General features: G+C 44.7%; 1 protein-coding gene across 1 annotated transcript in view; it reads left to right on the top strand.

The window, feature by feature from the left end:
- The window catches only part of LOC139754420 (galactosylceramide sulfotransferase-like), a 707975-nt gene that overhangs the window by 423702 nt on the left and 258938 nt on the right, over window positions 1-25335 (top strand). Inside the window, exon 4 of the mRNA XM_071671698.1 lies at window positions 180-217. Within this exon, the coding sequence (XP_071527799.1) occupies window positions 180-217 (38 nt within the window). The remainder of the gene's footprint in view (window positions 1-179; window positions 218-25335) is intronic.

Genomic DNA, 25335 nt, shown 5'->3' with positions numbered 1-25335 from the left:
CTCCCTCCCCAGGTCAGCCACTGCTTCAGGGGCTTTGTGGCAACATCGGCTGGTCTCGTCCCATCCTCACACACTCCCTCCATCGCTCGTGACATATTATAAGCTTGCAAAGAATTACTTTCCTCAGCTCCTTCATAAAGGTACGGCCACTAATCTTTTTCCCCTCTCCTGTGTTTCAGATGAACGACGCATGAAGCTACTGGCGCTAAAGTTCCCTGTGAGTATAGCAGCCTCCCCCCACTCATATCTAGCAAAAAACTTTTTTTTTCTTTTTTTAGCTTTCAAGGGATTTGTGAAAAGTTCATATATTCATTAACAGGATGAAACTCCTCTCTCTCTCTCTCTCTCTCTCTCTCTCTCTCTCTCTCTCTCTCTCTCTCTCTCTCTCACCTTTACCATCAATATGTGGAGAGTCTAGTCATGTTTTATCCCCATAAACCACATGAAAGTCTCCCATAAATATATCTAAATTCTCGCTCCCTGCATCTGGGGCCTATAACGGAAGGCCCCTGTGCCGTAGCTCTTAGCAAAGGGCGTGGTTGCCATAGTAAGCAGGCCAGGTAAATCCCACCATGATATATTCCCTCCCTCGTCTTTGATCACTATTCCCTACGCGCTCAACGGGGAAGCAAAATTCAGCGGAACTTTGCTCCTGTCCTGGGGAGGAGGAGGGGGGGGGGGGAACCCGGTGGGTGTGAAGTTACTATTAATGTTCCCAGCTGGGACCCCTCTGGTGATAGGGGTGAAGAATGGGCTTGTGGGGAGGGGGAAGGAGGTGAAGAGGTATGTGGTAGTATACGGCCTTATATACGAAGGTCTACCTTGGGTTTCTCTACTTAAGGAGAGAGAGAGAGAGAGAGAGAGAGAGAGAGAGTGTGTGAGTGTGTGTGTGTGCAATATGGAGGAGGTATAGTGGCATGGAATATTTACAGGAAAGGATGAATGGACAACATCTGATGTGATCATAGCTGCAGGATGTTCTGGAGGGGAGAAGGACTTTGGTTGCTGTTCTTATCAGTAATCAAAGAGACTGAAAGACCTGTCATTTATAAATAAGTTTGTTTATGGTTTACCAAGATCATTACAGTAGTTGTTCAGCTGTGATGCTACATACCTACTGATAATCTACACAGTATCTAAAGATATGATAATCTTCACAATCTTCACAGTATCTAAAGATATGATAATCTTCACAATCTTCACAGTATCTAAAGATATGATAATCTTCACAGTATCTAAAGATATGATAATCTTCACAATCTTCACAGTATCTAAAGATATGATAATCTTCACAATCTTCACAGTATCTAAAGATATGATAATCTTCACAATCTTCACAGTATCTAAAGATATGATAATCTTCACAGTACCTAAAGATTGTTTATTCCAGTTTTCTATAACTTTACTCATGATGTAATAAAGGTTGCCCATAATATTATTTCTCATTATTGTGTCTGTTTAACGGGAAGTACTCACTGTGAGAAGTATCGTGGAAAACGGTTTTGAGTGTTGAAAATTACGATGAGATCTCAGTGAAACCTTCACCTCATTAGAAACGATACATTTCAGAACTGGGAGTGTTTCCACATGCGGCTCAATTTTCAAGTGACGGAATTAGTTTTGTTGCTCTTTTAAGTATTCTGTCTAGCTTTTCCTTCTCAATGATAAAATCTGGTGACCAGAAATAAATGGCTTAGGTTTAACTAGGGTGTTGTATATAGTAAGTGATAGCGTGTTTCATTTATAGTTTATAATTCCATCTAAAGCACCAAACACAGCTTGTCTTATCATAAGGAATTAGGCATTACTTTGTGTACTTTAGATTATCACTGATTATCAAGTCTAAGGTCTGATTCTTCATGTAAACTGGGCCACAGGACTTCGCTAGCACGTATACCTATCATGCTTACGTCAACTGAGCTGGTAACACTGTATAGGGGAGGCGCAACGCTACGTGGAACATAGTACAGTGACGTGAACTGCTGCGTACATGACCACTGATAAAACAGTTGAGTGGCTCTTGCACATAGATAGGTCTGGTGGTATATCCTGTATAAATGATAACGATCAGGCATATAAAAAAAACATCCATGAATGTTACTGAACGTCATATTTCATGGCGTTAAGACTTGCTATTGCCGTACAGCAGTTATTAATCATCACGTAGTAATGTTATATGACACTTTATCAGAACGTGTCTACTGTGAAGGTCCAGGTGGGATTCTGTATACCATATACTCACATATATACACAGCAACCGTGTTCAACAGGGACATGCAACATTTACGAGCTAATTGTCACGTCTTGTGACCTCTTGACACCCTCCATCTCCCTCTACAGCCCCTCCCGGTACCCACAACACCCCAACCCTACCCAGCCCTCACCCACCCTTCTCTGGCCAGTAATATTGATATCGTCATCACACGTCTCTAACTGCCTCTGATAAGATAACAATAGTCATATTTGATCACCGTAATGATACTCTTGCTAACCACCATTTACACTTGATAACACTTAACAGTTCACGTCTGTGTACTGTGTTCCACGTCCCGCACTCCTCTGCCATACAGCATTACCAGCTCAGCCAGCGGACATAAAACACACTAAGTACGTGCTCGCGAACTCCTGGGGCCGAGTGTACAACAATGGCTAGCGTAGCATTCTATCTCCAGTTAACTATTTCTGTCACCTTTGTTTGGGCTTAATTTACTCATTTCTGAGTTGCATCTTGTGAGGTAATGGTACTAGGTACATGATACCTAAATCCCTGTCACGCTTTGGAGAGAGATGGTAAACTAACTCTTTGGCGCTGTTCTCAGACCAGTGACTTCTGTACTCTGAAATTCTGAATGGGACCTTAGAAGCGATCCCTGTGTGCCCCCGTCTGCCACACTGGACCAGTCAGGTACCTCCCCTATGTGTGCACCGTTCCTCGTTCCCCATCTGTAGTCCAGTCCGCGAACCTCGTCCATATCTGATGTCCTTTCTTGAAAGTTCTCCGAAATTCAAGAAAACAACCTGAGAATATATTTGGCTCCCATTTCTTCCGACTGTAACTATAGAACTATAACACTTCTTTTAAACATGAACTTTTGAAATGGAACCCATTTTACTTGTCAATTCTAGGTTCACTGTATCAAAAAAGATCGAACAAAAATGACTTTGATCATTGCTTCTAACGTATTACGTATCCAACCGAACAAAGATAAATATACTGATCATGTGAGTCGCATTTTCTATCAGTACAAGAGTTATCCCACGTATATATACGGGTGCGGGAGGTTGGAGGAGGAAGACTTGTGCAGAGGAAAAGAAGTGGTAGGAGGGAGAGAAGAGGCTTGTTTTAGAGGGGTGGTAGGAGGGAGAGAGCAGCATTGTGGTAGAGGGATGGTAGGAGGGAGAGAGAGGAGGCATGTGGTAGAGGGATGGTAGGAGGGAGAGAGAGGAGGCATGTGGTAGAGGGGTGGTAGGAGGGAGAGAGGAGGCTTGTGGTAGAGGGGTGGTAGGAGGGAGAGAGCAGCCTTGTTTTAGAGGGATGGTAGGAGGGAGAGAGGAGGCCTGTGGTAGAGGGATGGTAGGAGGGAGAGAGAGGAGGCATGTGGTAGAATGATGGTAGGAGGGAGAGAGAGGAGGCATGTGGTAGAGGGGTGATAGGAGGGAGAGAGGAGGCTTGTGGTTGAGGGGTGGTAGGAGGGAGAGAGCAGGCCTGTGGTAGAGGGATGGTAGGAGGGAGAGAGAGGAGGCTTGTGGTTGAGGGGTGGTAGGAGGGAGAGAGCAGGCCTGTGGTAGAGGGGTGGTAGGAGGGAGAGAGTAGGCCTGTGGTAGAGGGATGGTAGGAGGGAGAGAGGAGGCTTGTGGTAGAGAAGTGGTAGGAGGGAGAGAGCAGGCCTGTGGTAGAGGGTTGTTAGGAGGGAGAGGAGGAGGCTTGTGGTAGAGGGTTGTTAGGAGGGAGAGGAGGAGGCTTGTGGTAGAGGGTTGTTAGGAGGGAGAGAGGAGGCTTGTGGTTGAGGGGTGATAGGAGGGGAAGAGCAGGCTTGTGGTAGAAAAGTGGTAGGAGAGAGGGGAGGTAGGAGGGAAAGGCTCGTCCGTCTGGCAGAGGAGCTCGTGTGAAGGACGCCATAGAGAACTTAAGTCGTCATATTTCTCTCACATGATACACAAGTTCAACTGGCTGGTTTTCAATCAAGTTATGGCAGTGTGTGTGTGTGTGTGTGTATGAGCTGTGATGATACGAACTCTAGCTTAATGACCATCAGCAGATGAATATCAATAAGTCCAGAAAGACACACTGACTCTCGTGCACAGATACAAACCTTTTTAACCAAAGTCGACGCTCATTAAACAACAAGTCCTTCAAACTTCTAGACGCGAAGTAATCGTACTTTAGCTAATATTTCTTTCGGATAACTGAATCCTGTTTCTGTGTACCTTTCTGAGTACAAGAACAAGTGTCTTCAATAACCCCAGCAGGTGTTGCTGCTGAGGTGTGGGGGGCCCCCTACTCTGGCCTCCTCCTCCCACCACTGTTATCACACCCCCGTTATCATAATATTTTGCTTGATAACAACATCGGTTACTGCCGGTATATTTCCTACACTTTACCCTCAATTTTATCGTACTATATCATGTCATCATGATGAGGTGCCTTGGATGACGTGAGCCTGGGATGACGTGAGCCTCGTATTACCTCAGTGTCAAAAGTTACGTATCTCCTAACCATGTGAGGCCTCATCAGGCTAATTACTGTTATCCTATCGTAAGTGAACCTCAGTAATGATGAGCGAGACACGTATTGACCCACGAATGATGAGCGAGACAAGTATTGCTCCTTTAATCATGATCGAGACGGGTATCGCTCCAGGAAAGATAATAAGGCCAAATATTGTTCCAGTCATGACGAAGACAGGTATTGTTCCAGTAATGATGATCCATAAAGGTACTGTTCCTGTAACGCTGATCAACATGGGTATCGTCCCAGTAATGATGATCAAAGACACGTCATGACCTGAGGTGGTGACGACCTCCCCCCCTCTCATGGCTCACCATAATGACAGAAACGAGGGCAGTGAACTCATGCTTGTCACGCCAGGCCAGGCGTGATGTGCTCACGACACACTACGTCTGTGTTTATGTCTGTGTTTACTTACTGATCTCTCTCTCTCTCTCTCTCTCTCTCTCTCTCTCTCTCTCTCTCTCTCTCTCTCTCTCTATGATAGTATCAATAATCATTTCCAAGCTCACATGTGTGTGTGTGTGTGTGTGTGTGTCTGTGTATTTCGAAAGCACTACCCACAACGCCACATCCCATACAGACGACGTACACCCACCACAGAGCCACAGCACGACTGTATCACCGCAACTCCGAACCACATAACAGCATCACCACACTATCAGACCATCACAGCAGCATGCAACAACACCATAAGAACACTGCACCACACCCAACACTGCACGATCAAAACAACCACTATATCTGTGTAACACAACTGCACCACAGTACCACCACAAGTGCACCACAGTACCATCACAACACCACCACAGTATCTGTATACAACCATAACACCACAGTACCACCACAAGTGCACCACAGTACCATTACAACACCACCACAGTATCTGTATACAACCATAACACCACAGTACCACCACAAGTGCACCACAGTACCATTACAACACCACCACAGTATCTGTATACAACCATAACACCACAGTACCACCACAAGTGCACCACAGTACCATCACAACATCACCACAGTATCTGTATACAACCATAACACCACAGTACCACCACAAGTGCACCACAGTACCATCACAACACCACCACAGTATCTGTATACAACCATAACACCACAGTACCACAAAACCCATAGTACCGCAACGCCTTAGTACCACGATACCACAGCACCACAAAATCACAGCACTACAGTACCACCACAGTACCACAGTGCCACAGTATCACAACACAGTACCACAACACCACAGAACCATCACAGCACCACATTACCACCACAACACAACAGTAACACCATAACAACTATGTTCAACCACAACACCACAGTATCACAACATTGCAATGTGACAAGAAAGGAAATGGAATCTGCTGTAGGAAAACGAGGAAAATGTAACCACAGTACCACCACAATACCAAAACACCGCAGTACCACCACAGTACCACAACATCACAGTACCACACAACCCACATTACCATCATCAATCACACCTGGAATAACGTAGAGGGTATAGTTCCCTACTTACACTCGTAACTAACATCCTACTGGCACAACAAGCATGGAAGACTCTGTAAAATACCACCTCAGGTGCCAGATGCACGAAAAGAGAGAACACCTTAAACATCCGGGGCACAAGACTCTTCAACACCTTGCCATCTATCATCAGAAATAGACTGGGATGCGCAGTGAAGCTTAAGAGCGACCTAAGAAGTACTTACATAAAGTGTACCTGACCAGCCAGGCTGTGGTAACTACGTGGGCCTGTGGAGCGCGGCTTCCAACAGCTTGGTCGACCAACGACATAACCAAACAGCCTGGAGATGGTGATGGTGAGGGGGTTGAAGAGCCCCCGAAGACTAATGAAGGTATAACATCACACGACCACAATACAGTCACAACATCACTACACCACCACAAGGCTACAGTCCTGATTAGCACAAGACCACAGTACCACATCACAATACCACAACATCACCGTACCACCAGGACACTACCGTAACACCACAACACCACAGTAACACAACGTCACTGTACCACCACAAGACCACCGTACCACTACAATACCACAGTACCACAACGCTAAAGTATCTCCACAACACCACAGTCCCTCCACAGAATCACAGTACCGCCACAGCACCACTGTATCACCTCACCACTAAAACATCAGACTACCACATCACAGTACTACCAGAGAGCACCGCAGTACTGAATGTACCAGACATACAAGGATCTACAAGCCAAGGTAAGAAAAATCAAACCCAGCCAATCAGTCCAGGCAAAGAACGGCCTATTATTAAAGCACAAACACATGCAACCAAGCAAGGCGAGAATTTTTTTTGAGTTTTCTAAATAGAACTGGAGAGTCAGACAAGGGAAAAAAAACAAGATTAAACAGTCGTGTGACTACATCCCTAACAAGGAGGTTACGGGATGAGGACTAAGTCTGTCGTAACAAAAGACACAGAGAAAATTGATAGAGAAATAAAACATTCTTCATCTGCGACACAAAGGCTCAAGAAATGAGTGTAAATTATTGAGAGACAGGATCACCGTTACCACAGCTGGATGAGGAACTAAAGAAACTGAGGAATCAAATCAAAGTGGAATGAGAGGTACGTGGATACACAGACCACAGAGGCCCGAGGTGCAATCGAGGTGGTGTGGCCTTCACACTACTTAAAAACATGTAGTCCCCTGAACAACAGCGGAAGAAAAGGATAGCAAAGCAAGGCCTCCCTTCCCACCGTTCAGGCCAACCGGCAACACGTCGACGGAAAACAGGTAGAAAAAAATACCTTGCAGGACTAATATATCTGAAGAAAATTTTAGCGGGGAAGTCAAAAGTTAGTGTGGAAGCGTTCCAACACCGAAGACATGCACCTCTTCACTTTTTGATATAAAGGCAATGATAAAGGTAAATCTTGAGCCCCAGTCTCGCGACTGATTAAGTCTATATTACTCCTGGTGTGGAAGTATTACACAACAATTCCTTCTTGTTCCCTTAAAGCAGGCGATACGAATGAGTCAAGCTCCAAAGCTGATATGATACAAAGTCAATGAGATTTAAGCCGAACATATGCAAGGTAATGAGGATGGGATACACTGAATGAAGGCATCAATATGAATATTATCTAGAAGGTAACAGACTGCCGGAATCTGTTTGTGAGAGGAACTTGAGAGCTGACAGCGTCTCTAACCTGTTACTGGAGTTCTACCTCAGGAGAATAGTAAAGGAGGCAGACTGTTTGATTAGACTAGAATAGTAATACATTATACGAATAGGGAAACACTTAGCCAGCTATTCATATCATAAACAAGGCCAGAAATAGAATATACTTCCCGGGTTTGGTTACCGCACTTAAAAAAAAAAACCACGAAGACCTAATAATGAAGGTCCAGCAGACTGTATTAAAAGATGATGGCAGAAGTAAGAGAGCTGAGTTACAGGGAAAGACTGGAGGTCTTGAACATGCCCATAACAGAAGACAGAAGAGTGAAGAGTGACCTGATCACAACCTCAATCTTCAAACTAGTCTGAAGAAGTCAACAGTGAACAGTCCTTCAAGATATTCAAGGATGGACCAATGAAAGGCAATATCATACAAGCAAGAAACTTGTTCGAAAAGTTGTTAATGATTACTTTTATAGTCCAGTATGAGAACGAAAATAAAGCATTACCACACCTTTCTACCACCACTGTATCATCGCAGCACACCACCACAGTGACACCATAACACTTCAGTACTATCCCAACCACAGTACCACCAGAACCACAGCACCACCACGACAACAGTATATTACATTTCCACCAAAATACTGTCACGATGCCTCCACAACACCGCAGTATCACCACAACACCACAGTATCACCACAACACCACAGAATCACCACAACACCACAGAATCACCACAACACCACAGTATCACCACAACACCACAGTATCACCACAACACTACAGTTTCACCACAACACCACAGTATCACCACAACACTACAGTATTACCACAACACCACAGTATCACCACAACACCACAGTATCACCACAACACCACAGTATCACCACAACACTACAGTTTTAAACCATAACATCAGAGTGTCACCACAACACCACAGCACCGGCATAAAAGCACAGTTCCACCACAGTATCACCGTACCACCTCAATACTACAGTGCCACACAAAAACACAACCACTACCACCACAATAACACACCACCACCTCAATAGGATCACCACAACAATACATCCAACACCACAGAATCACCATGACAACACAGTGGCAACACAACGCAACAGCCACCACAATACCACAACACTGCCTACAGGACCACACAAAGCATCACAACACCCACAGTGTACCACGCAGCACCGCAGTATCACAACACCATATTATCACCACAACACCCTATTACCACCACACTACCACACATATTACCGCAACCACACAGCACCACAAAAAACCATAGTACCACCACGACGTCATGGTACCATCACAACATCTTAGTAACACAGCGACACTTCGTTTTCTTCGGGGAGAAAAACGTAATACCAGGTTAGTTGGACATGATTGGACACCAGGAGTGAGGAAATGTGCCTCGGGGGTAAACCACTTACGATATCAAAGTAGTTTACTGTAGAGAGGCTTGAGTGGGTGTTATCTCACCACCACAGAGGCTGGATGAACAAGAGATCACTTCATATTATCTGAACGAAGCCTCACTTATCTACGCGTCGACAGACAAAAACATTCTTTTGTGAGGGTGTGGACGAAGGGTACACGTCCAGCATGCAGCGGGGTCACCGCCTTCCTGTCGACGCAGGAGGGAGGGTGACAGACGGTCCGATGAACCCAGAGGATACTCATCCCGTCGCGGAGAGAGAGAGAGAGAGAGAGAGAGAGAGAGAGAGAGAGAGAGAGAGAGAGAGAGAGAGAGAGAGAGAGAGAGAATGTTAATGACAGTATGCGGTAATACAGAGGAAAAGAGCCCTCAGGGTACCTTTTAATCACGAGACGTATACACAATAGCCAGCATCACTGTGCACTCAAAGAACAAGATGCTACACAATATACTGACCTTCATAAGAGTACGGAGGAGGGTCAGCGCGCATCATATGCGAGGGGAAAAACATGCTGAATGTAGCGACACTGGGTACGATAAAAAAAAAAAGACATTTTATCTACAATTACCTAACAAAGAATTTCTATAAAAGACTCCCGGTGTTACCCAGGATCTCTTCAAAGGCTCCTGTAGCCTAAGGCTGCCGCATGGAAATGTAGACTCCTTTGGGGGTCAGAAGTTCTGTGACGAGACGGCACTGCCAGTGATACAACCTCGCCAAAGGCAACATTTCACGCGCAGACGGAGTCAGGTAACAGCTACAGAAGAGGTTCTGGGTACATAAGGTACGAGGTGTGTGATGCACGGCAGACACGGTAATACTGGCGGGTTCATGACACACGCTACACGAGGCGAGGCACAGCTCAGGACACAGCAAGCTTAAAGGCACAGTGGGGCAGTGTTACTCAAGAGCAGCGACGTGATCACCAGGCTCACAACACCACAAGATCCTGAGGACTTAAGATCTCTTATTTCAGGGCACTCAGCACATCACGTCCAGCGCAGATCCGACACTTAGAATGCTAAGGTCGTACTTTCCTGTACCTTGCTAGACACGCCTGCCTGTAACCTAGACGAATTCTAGCATGATCCATCTTGTGCCTGGTGCAGTTTCGATGTGTTCAGTAATGGGGTCACCAGTGACCATATGTTTAATACTACAACGGCCAGTAGTCGCCACGTCTCGTATGGAAGATCTGTCTCACAGTTACACCTTCGCTGTGTGTCTAGGTGAGACAGAAGCTGCTACTCTGTTCGTGCGAGATATTCCTTATTTCCAGCGTTACGACAAAGGTCGAAATATGACTCAACGTATCGCATCCCACGGCCAAAGCTTAGCAGTCAGGCATGTCTGCCCGTGTGCTCCTCCATCGAAAGGGTTAAAACAGACGCGACAGATAAGAGATGTTCTGTTCAGGGAAAAGAACATGAAATTAATATATTCAAGTCACCTCTCACCTCCATCCGGAGACGCTGCTTGAGAAGGTCGTAATGCAGACATCAAAGTGGGCGAGGCTCCGTCAGTGTTGTTGTGAGATCGGATTCCGAGATATACTTGATATCTGACGGCAGACAGTCACGTCGACCCTGAGGGAACGTGTTGCCTCTTACCAAGTCTACAGCTTGAGGGGAACGGGATGATGACGCCTCCAGACACCATGAGAAGCCATTATTCATTCCTGACTCATGATGACCCTGGTAGGTTGGAACGAGCGACCAGACTTCACCCAGTTGGCGCTATCAGTACCGCGCATGATGATATTACTGACAACAATAGTCTTTTTTTTACTCTCCACGGGGGAACATGACATGCTGTAGACACAGACCAAACCCTCCCACAGCGAGGATAGCCAGGACGAGATCTTCATCCACCTGTGTATAAGGAAGTCCGGGAGCAGCATATAACACACGGGGCAGTAATAACCAGTGGACCGTAACTGTACAAATAGGGTATAATATCATATACCAAGGAGGTTGCTCTTGTGTTCCTTCGTAGGCGCTCTTGATCACGGGCGATAGATCCCTCACGTTAACTCAGATGTGGATGGTAAGGAGACGTGGAAAAGACAGGTAACAGAAAGCCTTTTTCCCCCCCATATGGAGGCTCTCGTCTTATAGCTTACTTCATAATAGTCTTCATCTCTAATTCAAGTATGATGAGGTAAGGATCGAACAGTAAGATGGTTCTCTTTGCAACCCCCTTCTCTCCCCGGACATAAATGCTAAAAAGAAAAAAAAATGGAGGAAGAACTACACATTTGTAAAGTAAACCAGCATGGAATTTAAAAAAGGGTAGAGCGAAAGGGAAAAATCCTACCATGGAACCAGGTAATTACTACAATATAAAAGCATACGTATTTGATTCATTCAGTAAATGAGTCATTCAGTAGATCCCTCAAAAGACGAAAGATCTGTCTAACTAATCTTTTAGGTATCTATCATTTTTCCACAAACAACATTTGATGGCAACTTATTCCAGTGTCCAATGCTCTACTGGTAAAGAAAGTTTCTCCCACATCAGCATTACATCTTTTAGCTTCTAGCTTTATGCCGTTTCTCCTGGTACAATGCTGTATTCATGTGGATATCAAAAAGGTCCTGGGGGCCACGCTGCTAGTTGGTAGAGATCTTGGGTTACTTCGTGGTCTTGCTCATGTAAAGCTCTACTTCCTACTTCTGTATGAGCGATAAATCTGGAGATCCCAGACACGAGACCCATTTCCAGATCATTACTGTGTATTATGAAAAGAAATGGGCCAAGGACCGACCCCTGTGAACACGCCACTCGTTACGTTCAGCCAGTCGCAGACTGGACCATTAAAAAACTGTATTATACCTTCTGTTGGCGAGCCAGTCCTCTATTCCATGGGATTTTTATTTACGCAGCAGTCTATTGTGTGGTGGTGTATCGAATGTCTTTTGAAAACCATAGGTATACCGCATCACAAGGTACTTTTGAGTCTACTAGTCGTATGTAACATTAAAATATTTACGTAAATCTGTTAGACAAAATATTTTGCTCCGGAAGTCATGATGGTTGTCCGATATTCTCTAATGATCCAGAAATTTTACATTTTTCTTCTTTTTCATTGCCTCGCCTAAAATGAGCAGAGGATAACTGGGCGATGAATTAAGGCACTTTCATTATCTCCTGTCATATGTGTAGGGATGAACATTTGCCGGTGTTCGGTTGTTGATCACATTACCTGCCGTTCGTGATTGGGTGAAATATTTGTGGTTTTATGGGACACATCTGCTGTCTGAGCTCCCTCTTGGCAAGAATACCCCACGCTGTGCTATCAAGGTCAGTCGATTCAAGTGGGTCAGTTTGGTCTATCATTTCTTCACAAGGTTTCGCTTCTGTTAGTGTTTGACTTTCCGTCACTTGGCCCTCGAAATATTTTTCAAGGATGAGGTATTCGTGATTCTTCCTCGTGTGTATGTACATACACACAACTGATGGATTTACTACAATACCGAATGGTAATGTGCCGGATCTCTAAGATAACACGTTGGCCGTATTTCTAAAGCCATCATTCACTATTTGAGTGATAAGCGAGACATGCACATTGAACTTCGACAAAGGCGCAAAAATCAACCGTGTTTTATACTCCTCACAACTACCAGTTACCATTAAAAGAAAATAACCACTGCTTTCAGCAAAGCTATGCTAGTCATGCGAAGAGCATCACAGCCGCTACGTATTTTATTAGGAAAAGTGTGTTTTTAAATTACACGTCATTAACATAATTAAAATTTCGGTAGGAAAGTTTAATTACTTGATTTAAGCGGAGTTAGCACGAATTACATAAAAACAAAAAAGACTTTCCTCGTGACGCCTCACAATGAGTTCCACAACGTGTTCGGGCGGCACATATCTGCTGATAGACGCGGCTGATCCTGTCCTTGGATCCTCTCTCGCTCGGTGACACAGCAGCCAGGTTGGTAGACGTGGTGTTGGATCCCAGTGTGTCAGGGAAGGTCCGTGTTGTCAAACATAAGGGCTGATGCCCGGTACGCGTTCTCCATCCTCCTCCACGTGATCTCCACCATACAATGACTACAAAAGTAGATATAACATTTTAAATCTCTTACAGAAACCTAGTATTGCCGATTCTCCATAACCCCGTGACATTTCAGGCGATCGAGAATGCGCAAGTAGTAGATGAGATATGCGCACTGGACTGGGCTTCAGAAGATGGAGGAGGAGAGCCTTACAATGACAAGCTTATTAACGTTCGATTTTCTAAATATTTGACGACACGCTGGTAAGAAGCGGCTGGCGGGCAACGTCGATATTGTGGATGATGTTTACTCCTGAACGATAGTTCCAGGATGTGCGACTGTGGCCTCGGGAGTGTCTGTTCCGGGTACGTAACGCTCTCTCTCTCTCTCTCTCTCTCTCTCTCTCTCTCTCTCTCTCTCTCTCTCTCTCTCTCTCTCTCCGTCCACGTAAAGAGCGTACGTACGCTGCGTAACATCAGTTCGCCTACAGACACGCTGGTTTAGTGTGCGCGGTTCTCCAGACACTCTGGTAACAAAGCCGAGTTCGTATAATAATGTGTCACATACCAGAGCCTCGTGTTAGAGGAACTGTATCGTTGAAATTCTCTTCTAACAATCTTCTCGAGAGGCTTCATGCCAGACGGAGACCATGTTTCGCCTTTCACCGTGAGTTCCCAATGAACACGTAACGTTCATAGCTGCACCAAACTGTAGAAATTGAACTTGCGTTCGTCTGGCGCTTAAAATGCGGCCTATATGGGGGAGATTTATAATGCTAATTTAGCACAAGAATCTGTCACCTGCCTGTGACTGACAGGTAAGCTGATGTAAACAAGAGTACATACAACGTGTCCATATATGAATGGAAATGGTGCACTCCACCAGCTACCGTCACCCAATCACCCACTACATGTTCTGCTCTATAGTATAGGCGATGATGAATGACAACATGTGGGCGGTGCTCCATAATTCAGTTAAGACACACACGATCTGGCGGCTGAGCATAGCACTCTCACCTTCCACTTCCTCCAGTACATGCTACTTGCCGTTCTCTCAGTTCTCAAAATCACGTTCCTCAAGACATTCATGCGCATGATCTCTACTGCATCATCTTTCTGACCTTAAAGCATGACATGTGAGTCACTCCTCTTATCAATATCACACATTAGGTACACTACTAAATCAATTTTCCCACATAGGACTGGAGATGAATCTACAAAAATCGAAACCAAAACTCTTTTTGCTTCGATGTACATGTAAATTTTCTTTCACATCTCAGCAGCTTATCTTAATCCAATGGAGGTAAAATTCACAGTATTTGCACATGCTTAACATCCAAGTTTTTCGTCCTAGGGGTCTACCTTGGCCTCGTCTGGTCGCCAAACCCACTTTTTTTTTTTTTTTTACTGTTTTCAGCAGAATTTGAGTCTCCGACAATCCAGCAGGTGCCACTCTTGTCACTCTTAAGGAATTTTGAAAAATCCGAGATGGTTGCCAAGGTGGTCATCGATAACCTTCGATATGATAAAAACACACAGTATGAACGTTGAGTATCTGAAATGAATACGTTTTATGTTTTTTTCGGGTCAACAACATCAATCATTATGCACTGAACGAGTCAATATTGATATGAGAATGCAAGATGACTTCCGGTTTCATTCAGCTTATTATCAATGAGGGACGGAATGTTATGCTTCAAATATAGAGTTCTTTTTTCTAATAAAGATGCTATTTCTATATTTTCACTCCGTTCAGAAGTGAAGTAAAGGAAGATATTAATCTGGTTCAATTGTTATGCCTCAGTCATGAAATGATAGCTGGCATATTCTTTTTCCCTTGTACTTCCGCTATTCAGTTTTTCCGAGTTTAGCTTCTAGTCTTTTTTCCCCACCTGCTATGCCTCAACATATTGAGCACAACTGTGGTACGTAGCCTTACCATGATGAAGAGTTACAGATCAAGTTTAAGTTTGTTGGAGTTTCGTCAATTTCTTCTTGGAGGCACGGCCTTTTGGACAGGTCAGGTGAATATGATGAAACTGACAGGCAAACCATCTGGGAAAGACTATGACAATGTACTGATGCAGTCAATGGTGAAGACCTCCACTTGCTCCCACCTGCTCTTGTGATCATGGTCCGGACGTCTAGGCCCGAGAAGGGGTACATGCAGATGCTGCTGCTGCTGCTAATGTGGGTAAAAAAAACATATGCATGAATGAGGCAAAAACTGTCCTGAGGGACTCCATCAATCCCTGAGGAGGCGAGTCGTTACGAAGAAGAGCGAGGCGAAAATATAAGCAAGGACAGGTCCAGCTGGTCAGTTGCCCTCCAGCCTGACTTTAGCAAGCCTCATGGCACTCATCAACTCTCGCAATGTCGATACAAAAAGCATAATGAGCTACGAGCTGACACCAGTTCCAACCTCGACGTCTGACGCAACATCCAGACACACGCAGACTACTGAATCAAAGTCAGTAGTGACGGAAAGCTTCAAGTGGAGCAGTCAGCCCGCGCAACTGGACAGCCTGATGCCACTGTCATAGATGGAGTGTCATTCCTTGGACAGTTCATCGGCTAAGTAACAGCAGCCTAAAAGACCAAGTTACGAAATATGTGGAATGTTACCGACGTGATGAAAGAGAGGATCAGGGTGCATGTCTCCTATGCTCGCTACCGTGACTGCATTATCGAAAGTGGTTTCTAGAGATTCAGTTGCGTTTGAACTCCCCTCGTCCGCCACAACAGCTTGTACTGTCACATGAATTCATGACACAACTGATTGATGGAGTATATGATGAATTTCTGACTATAATGGGACAGTTAAGCAACCCTAGCAGTGTAGCGTTTACTGGGACATCATCCGTACCTATATAGATATGCAGCGGGTTAGTTATCCAAAGGCATGACTTGACCATACATGAGTAAGTTGGTATAACCATTCCTCACCAAGTGGTAACTCTTGTATGTCAATCAAAGTTATCATTGATGACACTGACGTCTCTGTGTTGTTAGCGCGTTACTGTGCAGAGAGACTGCCAACCACAACAGTTATAATGGACCCCACGATTCAAGGATTGTTACCAAAGGTGTCACACTTACTAAACATAGACAAATATCTTCACAGCTACTGCCAACTCATGCGTTCATGGGCTGTGATACAGTGGCATGCAACAGGAAATGAGTTGAAAAGCCTAGAAGACCTCTCAGTAGATATGAAAGATGTTATTCATGAATCAACAGCCTTCACTGCAGCATATTACGATTAGGAGGTGTGAGGCTGGAAAAACCATGTCAGATATCCGTTACAAATGCTGAATTTTAAGGACAAAACGAAAACTTGCATATCTTTTGCCAGCACTTTAGACTTTATCCCCAACTGCCGAGGTATTCAATGAAATACGCGAAGAGGACATATTTTCACGCATGTATATGGAGGGCTGCTCGGGATGAGGAACCTTCTGACCTAGATCCGGTGAGATACGGCTGGGAGAAGGACGAGCCTGGCAAGACCCTCTGTACTGTCCCTTTACCACACAGGATGTTGGGCCTGCACCACCACACCACCACCACCAGAGGGCCTGACAAATGATCCACCACTGCAGCTGCAGCAGTGGTCAGCCCTACTTACATCTTAGACGTGGATGTGCAGGTGCCCAGCTCTCCTGCGTTGTGTTTTGCAAACGTGGAGGATCTGCTGACTGCTGCTCACACCACAGAACAAAGGACAGTCTAGGAGGAGACGCAAAGGATGAGGATGATGATGATGATGATGATGATGATGATGATGATGATATGATGATGATGATGATGATGATGATGATGATGATGATGATGATAATGATGATGATGATGATGATGATGGAAGATAATGATACGATGGATGATTCAGTTTATCAGAATTCCTTATCATTCATTATCATCATCATATTTATCATCAGTTTAACGTATCTTTAGGTTTCTATTTGTTGTTTTCGTTTGCAACTTGAGTTTGTTAACATGAGAATGTCTCCTCCACAGAGGTACTACACGCGCATATGACGATGCCTTACACGGTGGACTGAACACTAATTTCTGCGTATATCATCCGTAAATGTGTTTTAAGAGTTTACGAAACATTATGGAAGAAATTGGTATATTTTTGTATAATGGCATTAATGAATACACGTAACACGTTAATGTCGGAGGACTGGATGGCTATAAAAGGGTGATCAGGAGGCCATTATGAAAATGATTAAGTAGCCTTTAAAATAAATGAGATCTGTGTCCGTGCTACTGATTTTGTCCCACCCAATACTCCACTGTACAACTCTATGTGTTGTCCAGATCACTGTGCCCCCACCCACCACCCACGATTGATGCAAAGGACGCAGCCTGGGATGGAGAGAGTGTCTCACTCACTATCTGTAACCTCTACGTCATGACAAAGATGGCAGCCATCTTGGATATCTGATTTGTATGGAAACATCCTAATCAGCAACCCTGTCAGCATGAAATCATAAAAGATCATTTCATTATCAATAAATCTGATTAAAGTTCTCAGTATCCCACGTCTGACGTATCTGTCTTTGAGCATGTATGAATGATCGGCGACAACACGGGATGGCTCGGCGACAACACGGGATGGCTAGGCGACAACACGGGATGGCTAGGCGACAACACGGGATGGCTCGGCGACAACACGGGATGGCTCGGCGACAACACGGGATGGCTCGGCGACAACACGGGATGGCTCGGCGACAACACGGGCATCCATCTTGGATCTCTCAAATTCCTCGACGGCAACAGAGCGGCAGCCGCTAGATTCGCAATCTAGACGCCTGGCAGACTTACATTGTGCTGAGATCCATTACGCACCGCAAAGTTCCAGGTTCATCCGTCTTTCCACCACACTGCTATCCTAGCCTTGAACCGCATCCTACGTCATGCCTGTATTTTCCCTCGTCTTCCTGTCCACACATCCCAGCACGGTTACAGTCCTCCCACTGTATCAAGCTCAGTGCCAACATTACACAGTACCGCATTTATTCTTCATCTGAAGTTCTCCTCTACATTACCACTCAATTTCAATGACTACACCTGTTCTCCATCCTCCCTCACCTTCTCTGCGAGAGAATGGGATTATGGTTCTCGTATCGCAACCACTGTGTTGTTTAGCGGGCATAGTTAGATCCATACTTCAGCTCACCAACTCCTTCAGTTTTATAAACATCAAGGAAAGCTCTGGAACTCTCTACCCTCTCAAGTCTTCCCCTATAACCATGACAGGGCACTTTTTAATAGACAGGTCTTCCACTTCCTCTAAAATTTGTAAACACTTCTATTTTTTTCTCTGCCGAAATTCGAAGGTGAACAGTTACGCTATACTGCCCTCACATTTCATATCAATATACTGTACATAACAACAGAACGTCCTTTAAGGATCTTCTACTTTTTTCTCCACATTTGGTATCTCGCTCAGTTCGTATTGCCATATTGTGCTCTTGCCAAAAGCACTTCATCCTGGCCACAACATGAAGTTGTGCATTATCAATGCCTCTACACAACCAAAAATAAGTTCATTACAAAACTTTGACATATATTAGGCTAACCCTGGATAATATGTCTTCCTTTGGGTCTTTACCTAAGTAATATAAAAGACAGGCTTCCTGTGGGAAGGTTGGAGGTGGCAGAGCGAGCAAGGCTACAGTGTGTTCCATCAACAGCACTACCACACCTCTGGATCATCATCATTTATGTAATATTAAGACCACTTCCTCGTCTTCATCAGTTACTTTACCATGTTCCATTATTAATGATGCTCTTGTATCTTTCACGTTCTCTTTGTCTCTCTCCCTCTCTCGTACATATTTCAAGAATTCCTTACGGTTATTTTCAATATTTATGGAAAGTCTTTCTCATGATCTCTTTCATATTGTTCTAACCTTGACCTTTCTATATTACCTTCTGTACTTTCACCAGTGTTTGACGATTTGCACTATTTTCATTGTACCTGATCTTTATATTTTTCTTATGACGCATTAGATCTATCTTCCTAGTCATCCAAGCCGGTTCTGAGGCCCTTTTCACCATTCTTAATACGTTTCCGTTCACGATAAGAAGCAATTCGTTTTCAGAAATACTCCACATCTCTTTGATATCGAGGAATCGTTTCTCTAGCCACCGTTGCTTATATTCCAATGTTTCAAAGTTAGCTCTTCTGTGATCCGGGATCGAGAGTCTTATCGTTAATTTCAAGTGTCGTGTTTTACTCGGATCTGATCACGGTTCTGCTGGTGGTGAGGACAAGATGGTAGACATCAGTACCTTTGGTTGGTTTAGTGATCAGCTGCTTGGCTCGTCAGTCTACTTCAATTAGTTTATATCTCTTTTGTTCCCCTGTTAACGCATTGTAGTTTACACTTGGCTTCTTAAAGTCACCTTCAATGATCACTTTTCTTATTGCTTACGATTGATTTTATCTCGTCGTATTGCATCACTTCGTCTTATTTTTGCTCAGGTCTGTATATGACGCCCAAACCCACTTCATCTTTCTTGGCAATATCAATGTGCAAAGAATCTTAAACAATCGCTGTTCGGCTCGTTGACTCTAACCTCACCCAAGTTGCTTTCAACATATTCGTAACACCACCTCCTCCCTCGTGACCACCATCCTCACCTCGTGCAAACGATCTTTTGTGAACAGATTGTACCTAGGGATCGTTCATTCAGCAAGCAAATGTTTGTTCACAGATTTCAACCATGTTTCTGAAACAGCTACAAATGTTCGGTTCCTCCGTATTAGCATATGATATCAGCTCATTTTGTGTACATTAAGCTATTCTAACTTCACGGTTCACAAGAATCTTCTGGCATCAGTTGTGTGAGCCCAGTTTACAAGATTATCATTACCAGTAATGAGTCGAAATCTCTGCTATTACAAGTGGGCAGCATCGTAAATGGAAAGCCGGGCTACCTGTACTTGGGCCGTGACCTCGGTTCAACCAGTCCTGCCCTGTTTTATTACCCCTGTCTGGGAGGTGACCTCAAGTTGGCCTACTCTGGCAAGTTCAATAAGTTCTGTGACATCTAGTCCTATCCTGCCTCGATCCTTATCCCCCTGACTCTCTCCGTCGGTTCTCCTACGTACTAGCTACTTAACTAGTCTATTCCCACTGAAGAGATAGCTTAGTGTTCTCGTCTAACACCCGGCCAAGGCGGGTTTTTCCGGATCTGTTCTGATAAAAGCCATCTCGAGCTAGGAAGCCTCTACTGAAACTAGAACGATCCTACAGAACGGTAGCAACGCCTCTCATTCCTACAGTGAGCCTGAATTCTACTGTTTATCCCAAGCACATACTGAGTGCACGTAGGAATTCACAGTTCTCTCCAAAAATTCAGATATCAGTAACTTCCTACGGTTCTCTGTACACTCATGTATGCGAGCTCAATACTCCACCACAACTTCCTCTATACTACTAACTTCACTGTTCGTTCTCACTGGTACAACAATAGTCGTATCCTCGAAACTGTTTGAGACAATGTCGCTAAACTTCTCGAGAATATCCTCTATCTTGGCTCCAGTAAAGTACAAACTTTTTCTCTCAGCACAGAACTCCTGGGTGTTGATCACTACTCACTGGGGAGTCCCCAGCCAGAACGATACTATGATGATCCTGTGCTTTGTTCTCCAATACCCTCAGCTTCTTCGTTTTCTGTTCGGGACATGTGTGGCCTGAACTCCTGCTGCAGTTCGGCAAGCCTTCTTAGCTGGCTGGAAGGCATTGTTATCCTATAACTCAGCCTCCATAATCAACATCTAATATCTATGTATATCCTACTTGCTACTGATCTATCTGCTGAATATCCACTGCTTTCCTATAGACAAGACTCCATTATTTCCTCACATTTTCATCCTATTATCCAAACTCCCTAACACTTCGCTATCCTCGCTAATGTCTACCTCCAGTCTCTCAAACAAATCACATGACAAACAGGAAATTTCGGGTGGACCGCCTCATGCCTGTACGACGTCTGGATTCTGGTACAGGCGCCACTCTGCACTGGAGTGACCTGAGAGTTTCTGGAAACGCGTCTGCTGGCGACGTAGGTAGGGAGGTACAGGGTACCCACCTTACGTAAGTTCAGAGGCGGATGGCAGCGACAAATATAGGATGCCTTTTTTCTTTTTTTAAAGCTCGCCTGCTTATGGAAAGGGCAGGTAACTTATGGAAGCTCATGGACGAATGGAAAGGTCAGTATCGGACGCCTTACATAACCTGGGAGATAGACGGGCGAGAGAGATGCTTGTTCAGGTCAGTGAGCGTCGACACCAAATAGCAGATGTAACACACAAACCTCGAACTGCTAAAGTAAACAGCCTCAGGTCTGCCAGCACTACCGATAATTACCCGCACCTGGATGTTGGTTTCACCGAAGGTTGAGTGTGGACGGCACGGTACATGATGGGTTCTGTGGGGAAGACGAGGGCGCCTGTAATGGGACAGTAGCAACCAGAGAAACGGGGTCGTGACCAGGCAGCCCTGGAGATCCTGTCTAGCCGGCATATTTCTGTCTGGAGGGCCACAGACTGGTCGAAGAAGGCCTGTGCCTCGTCTACAGGGTCACTCTGCCTTACGCCGGCTGGTGACGTAACCTATATACCTCAACCACCTGGCGATAGTGCCATTCGTGCCTCGTCCACCCGATGACGGTGTCGTAGTGTCTCAACCACCTGGTGACGGTGCTTGTAGTGTCTCAACCACCTGGTGACGGTGCCTATAGTACCTCAACCACCTGGTAACGCTGCCTACACGAAAAAATAATATATAAAGGGATATAAGGAGCAACACACCACTAGGTCCTTTCGAGACTTTGTGATAGAGGAAGATATCAGAAACACACGCATTACTGTGGTAAGAGTAAAAAGGTATACAGATGATTCAACGATAAAAACCTGCTAATTCATGCAACAAAGGAGGCGTAAATAATTTTAGTCATGGGCTTGAAGCGAAATGTTTACCCAAACTCTTGTTAAACGTATCTATGATAATGCTTTCAACCTCTCCTTTTGGTAAATCATTCCTCATGTTCACATTCCTGGTGAAGAAAAAGAACTTCGCCTCATTCGCGGTAAAACGTTTGCTCACGAGTTTAAATCCATTACTAAGAGTGAAATCAGACGATTCAAGCCTTAAGTAGCTTCTTAATTCGAGATTATCGAAGACCCCCACAATTCTGAACATCTCTTAACTTTCTCTTTTCTAAGATAAATATCTTTAAGTCGTTTTATTGGTTCTTAAAGAATCTTGTTTCTCAGTCTGGGAATCATCAGGTAACTCGGCACTTTACTTTCTCCATTCTATCTATGTCGTTTCACGAAGGGATAAACTAAATCGAAAACAATATTCAAGATTGGGGACACAACGATGAACTGGAAGGAGAGAACAACTTTCCAGACATGAAACCGAAACCGAATTTTGTTCGCCCAGTTTATCACCTCCATGCACTGCTTACTTGCCTTTAGTCACCACATATTATCACATCCGATTTTCCCTCGTTTCCCCTTTGCAGCTCTATGAGAATTCACACAGTGCCTTGCCTTCTCATTTCTACGAGCGATATGTACACCTGTGCACTTACCGATATCAAAATTAATTTGCCACTTGAGACCAGTCCATCACTTTGTAGATTTTAGTTTCAAGCTGCATAAGTTCAGTTTCTGTTGTAAACTTACTTCCTAGCTTAGTTTCGTTTACACAGTTTGATTTCTTATAACGCATCCCATTATCAATATCATTGATATATATGAGAAAGAAAACTGGCCCCAAAACTAATCCCTGTGGCACGCCACTTGTTACGTCAAACCATTCTGCAAGTCTGATCGTTAACCCGAATCACTACTATGTTACTGGGCAGACAACTAATTCATTAACCACCGAACTACAACCGCATATGTATCATGTGAATCAACATTGGTTTGTAATCTTAAACGTGGGAATCTTACCGATAAGAATGATAATAAAGAACTGCTTTACTTTCGTCAAACACATATGTGATGAAAAGCTAATCATATCAGCTATAACAAACTAAGAGAAACGAATGGGAAGATTTAGATGACAAAACAGTAAATAAAGTATCATTAAAGAAACAGTACGAAAAGAAAATAGTTTAACATAGGGGATCTCACGTGCGTAAAATCCCCTCCAGTCATGCAAAAATAGGTCGTCGTCACATTGTATTTCTACGTATCCAAGGACATGTGTAAGTGCGTGTGTAATAATGCTGTAGAGTTCGCGTGCGTATCTGCATATCCATGATTCCATGCGTATGTTTTTCACGCCCTTAATGTCCCGTTCATGTCTATTTCTGTCTACACATCTGTGTCCGTGTGCACTGCAGGTGTGTGTTTTACCACACGACCAAGTATCGTGTGCGTGTATGTCTACTTGATTATTTGTTCTCTATATGGGTAGGGAGATCTACACCCTTGGGGCATCATTTAACTTTTACTTTAATCACACAGGTGTTTTGGCTCCTCCAGTGTTATATGCATCTACTGTGTGCTTCGTTTAGACCACAATGATGAAGCCTTGGGACTGTTATACATCGCACATAACCTCATGATATTCCTTCCCTTCCGCTATACCTGCGGATAATCTTTACAGAGGCTGAGCAATAGTGTACTTCTTTATAATCTTTATCATACGAGTATCTGATATCAAGTCTGGCGTCGTATGAAATCCACATTCTCAACTGTTTGATTATTTTTGTCGACTCCCTCCAGGAATGCAGTCTCGGTTCGACTGGTAACATTCAGTAAAGCATGTCTACCCTACTCACAGTCTGGCGGCAAGATCGTGTTAGGCAACCAACTCTGTCATGCTCACGGAGGCCTATATGAGAGGGAACCAATAACACTTTGATTTGAATCCCTTGAGCGATAATGTTAGAATATCTGTCCCTGGCTTCAAAGATCAACTTGTTACACGTTGATCTCAGGGTTTCAGGACAAATAGGGAAGATAAAGAATCAGTGACAATTTCTACAAGCTTAGGAACAATCAATATGGCTGACATTCTAATTAGTGGGGTAAAGGTCCAATCAACGGCACTGGTCAGACTATATCCACGTTATTTGGGGTTCGATTACATTTATATGACCTTATCTGCCCGTAGCCCCACTGGAAGACATACGGTCCCGTACCGAGAGCCACTAGGATCACTATGTACCGGAACTAGACCACTGGTGACGCTACTGTAGTGCCTCAGCCACCTGGTGACTGTGCCTGTAGCGCCTCAGCCACCTGGTGACTGTGCCTGTAGCGCCTCAGCCACCTGGTGACTGTGCCTGTAGTGCCTCAGCCACCTTGTCACTGTGCCTGTAGCGCCTCAGTCACTTGCTGACTGTGCCTGTAGCGCCTCAGCCACCTGGTGACTGTGCCAGTAGCGCCTCAGTCACTTGGTGACTGTGCCTGTAGTGCCTCAGCCACCTGGTGACGAAGCCTGTAGCGTTTCGACCACCTGGTGACGGTACATGTAGTGCCTCAACCACCTGATGACGTTGCCTGTAGTGCATTAGTCACTTGGTGACGCTTCCTGTATCGCCTCAGACAGTGCCTGCGTCACCTAGTGACGGGGCGGCAGTGATTCTGGGTGGACGTCAGACACTCACAGGAGTTAGCCGAGGATGACTGTGGGTCCCGTGACCCGGACGTCCCCGGGACTGGTGCGCAAGAGGCGTCCGTTCGTCACAAGTGGCAGGTCCATGACATAGATAACCACGGTTATCTTACAAGTGTTCATGATGGTGGTGTGGGAGACTGGGGACGGGCAGGGGCAGCCGATGACGAGGGTATATGTGTGGGTAAATCTGTGGAAGGGGTGGCACCTAGCAGGGGTCGCACCGTAATGCACGTCCAAAATTTTAACTCTCCCTGAAACACATCCAATAGCAACACATAATGCTCGGGTGGCGGGGAGGCCTCTGTGGTGTACTGAGGTTCCCCGGC

This window comes from Panulirus ornatus, chromosome 17, assembly GCF_036320965.1.
Source record: "Panulirus ornatus isolate Po-2019 chromosome 17, ASM3632096v1, whole genome shotgun sequence".
Classification (NCBI taxonomy): Eukaryota; Metazoa; Arthropoda; class Malacostraca; order Decapoda; family Palinuridae; genus Panulirus; species Panulirus ornatus.
The sequence above is the reverse complement of the archived record's forward strand: the minus strand, read 5'-3'. Positions and strand labels throughout refer to the sequence as shown.